Source organism: Branchiostoma floridae, chromosome 2 (assembly GCF_000003815.2).
Source record: "Branchiostoma floridae strain S238N-H82 chromosome 2, Bfl_VNyyK, whole genome shotgun sequence".
Taxonomy (NCBI): domain Eukaryota; kingdom Metazoa; phylum Chordata; class Leptocardii; order Amphioxiformes; family Branchiostomatidae; genus Branchiostoma; species Branchiostoma floridae.
In genome coordinates this window covers 27,889,273-27,891,468 of record NC_049980.1, presented here as the reverse complement: position 1 = coordinate 27,891,468, position 2,196 = coordinate 27,889,273, and the positions used below count along the sequence as shown (strand labels likewise).

At 45.0% G+C, this 2,196-nt stretch overlaps 1 protein-coding gene across 1 annotated transcript in view; it reads right to left on the bottom strand.

The window, feature by feature from the left end:
• Window positions 1-2: 2 nt before the first annotated feature.
• LOC118409121 (endo-1,4-beta-xylanase 2-like) overlaps window positions 3-2,196 on the bottom strand; it is a gene marked incomplete at its 3' end in the record, with an annotated part of 12,319 nt that continues 10,125 nt past the window's right edge. Inside the window, exons 13-16 of the mRNA XM_035809988.1 lie at window positions 1,455-1,626; window positions 1,149-1,253; window positions 398-616; window positions 3-119 (exon numbers count right to left, since the gene is read on the bottom strand). Of these exons, the coding sequence (XP_035665881.1) occupies window positions 3-119; window positions 398-616; window positions 1,149-1,253; window positions 1,455-1,626 (613 nt within the window). The remainder of the gene's footprint in view (window positions 120-397; window positions 617-1,148; window positions 1,254-1,454; window positions 1,627-2,196) is intronic.

Here is a 2,196-nt window from a genome sequence, read left to right as displayed (position 1 = left end):
TGGAAACCTCGGAAGTCGAACTCCTGCCCAGCTGACGTGGTTGTACGTGTTGCAGGGACAGGGTTGGTACGCCAGTCGGTGTGGACAAGCTGCCGCCAGCGGCGACCTGCCTCGTTGAGCTGCATCGACAAAGAAATAGACAAAGATTGATAAAATCATTCGATTTGGGAAAGACACCTAAAGACGTCGAATACGAAAAAAAAATTACGTACTTTGCAACGGGACAACTATCTTTGATATGTTGAGGGTTCAACGTTTAGGCCCCCAAGCAGTTCAAGTTAAGATGTGTCTCAAAAGTGGCTACCAGGGGCTAATAGCTATAACCTTTTGTTATGTCCTTGATACGTGTATGTGATAGCGACGTCAATTATGACATATCTGTCATTTTGTACTGTACCTCAAAGTTATCTCCACCAGCGATAGCAGTCAAAGGATCGCCGAAAGTCGGGCTGCCTACGGAGGACCACAGAATGAGTCCCTCCACGGCCGGGTGGCTGAAGATGACCCGCGTGGCGTCCTCGTAACCCACCGCTCTCTCCAGCTCGTCTTGTTCCGCTACAGTCATCTCTGTTATCCACATGGGCAGGCCAGCAGTGGCCAGCAGGTCCAGACGACTCTGCAAAGGGAAGATCAACTAAGATCAGGGTCTCAAGGGTAGCCATTGATTATATGATCTTTGGTAATGATATATTCAGTAAAGACCTCGCGGGTCTAATTTACAACGTTTACACCATTGTTTCTGTAAGGTATACGACGGTTACAATCTACATACTATGAGCTTAGCAAACAACATAAAACATTTAGAGAGTCATAGCACATTTCTGCGTTTACTCAGTTAGTATAATTGTCAAAGTCATATGGATATTACTGTTTTGTCTGGTTGTACGTTCTGACCGCAAAATACAAGAACGAGTTTCATCCTCCGTGCGGGCTAAAACCAGTATACTGAAAGTCCTAGAGTTGTGATTTTTTCGTCAATTGCTCTGTTCCTCAGTGATATAGTTGGAAGCTCGAACATTGAGAGTTCAAGTACATACAAAATACAAAAAAAGCTAGTGATTGTATGTCTAGGTGTTTTATAGATATCTGTGATGCTACTATGCAAATCCCTTGCCATGTAAACTGTGGAAACAAAATCAAAACAGCACCTTAACAAGGACGGGGTCAGGACGGCTTTTGAAGTGTCCCTGGACCCCCATCCCGTCGACTGGAGCTCCGTTAGCGAGGAACTCCTCAGCCTGCTGTACGTACGCCTGTGGGGAAGGCAATGATAAACATTGTTACCGCCATCAAAGATGGAGCCATTGTACCTAGTACCTGGAGTGCCTGTGTGTGTGTCTTTGTGTCTATCTGTGTGTGCTTGTGTGTGTGTTTTCGAATATTTGTGGTCAGCAAAAATTTGAGAATCTCTGGATAGATCAACTAATTAATAGACAAGGTCAGAGATCACCGACCTGTGTAAACGCCCCACTGTTGATGGCTCCATAGTCGTTCAGGAAGAGTTTGGCGCCAGGATCCTTCTCCTTCACCTTCTGGAACATGTCGTACCGGATCTGCGGGTTTCCGGTTCTCTCCACGAAGTAGTTTCCGTGCAGCATCTCGTTGTTCACGTCCCAATGCACCAGTCTGGCAAGAAGGAAATGGTGTACCCAATATGTTACGGTCATCTTGTAAGACGTTTGTGTATCAAAAAGAGAGACATACGTACTTATAATCTACCTATGACCAATAAACTACCAGCTCAAAAGGAATGAAAAAATCAGCGTGCAGAGTTGTCAACCTATGATTGATAAATATCGTGTTTTCCTAGAATTATCGTAGGGTGGTATTTGTGGTCACAAAGTATACTGAAGCAATCTTCGTTAGATAGCTTTAAATAACGCTTGCAGCTAGATTTGAAAGGTTGGGTGTGCAGGCTGTTAGTGTAGCTGCTGCCGCGCCGTATGCCTGCAAAGTCGAAGGGCGGTCATACGGGCTATATAGATACAAACACAAATACTTATATTTATGTCATACCTGTGACGTGAAAACGTTCGACCGACGAGGGTTCCGAACCGTGTGATAACTTCCGTACCACACAGCTTCGAAAGTTGGTTTTCTTCACAGGTTTCCTTCGAGTAAATCGAACTATTTCGAACGGGCCGAATACGGCACGGCTGAAAAGTCGAATGCCGGATTCGGACATTATAATTGCTG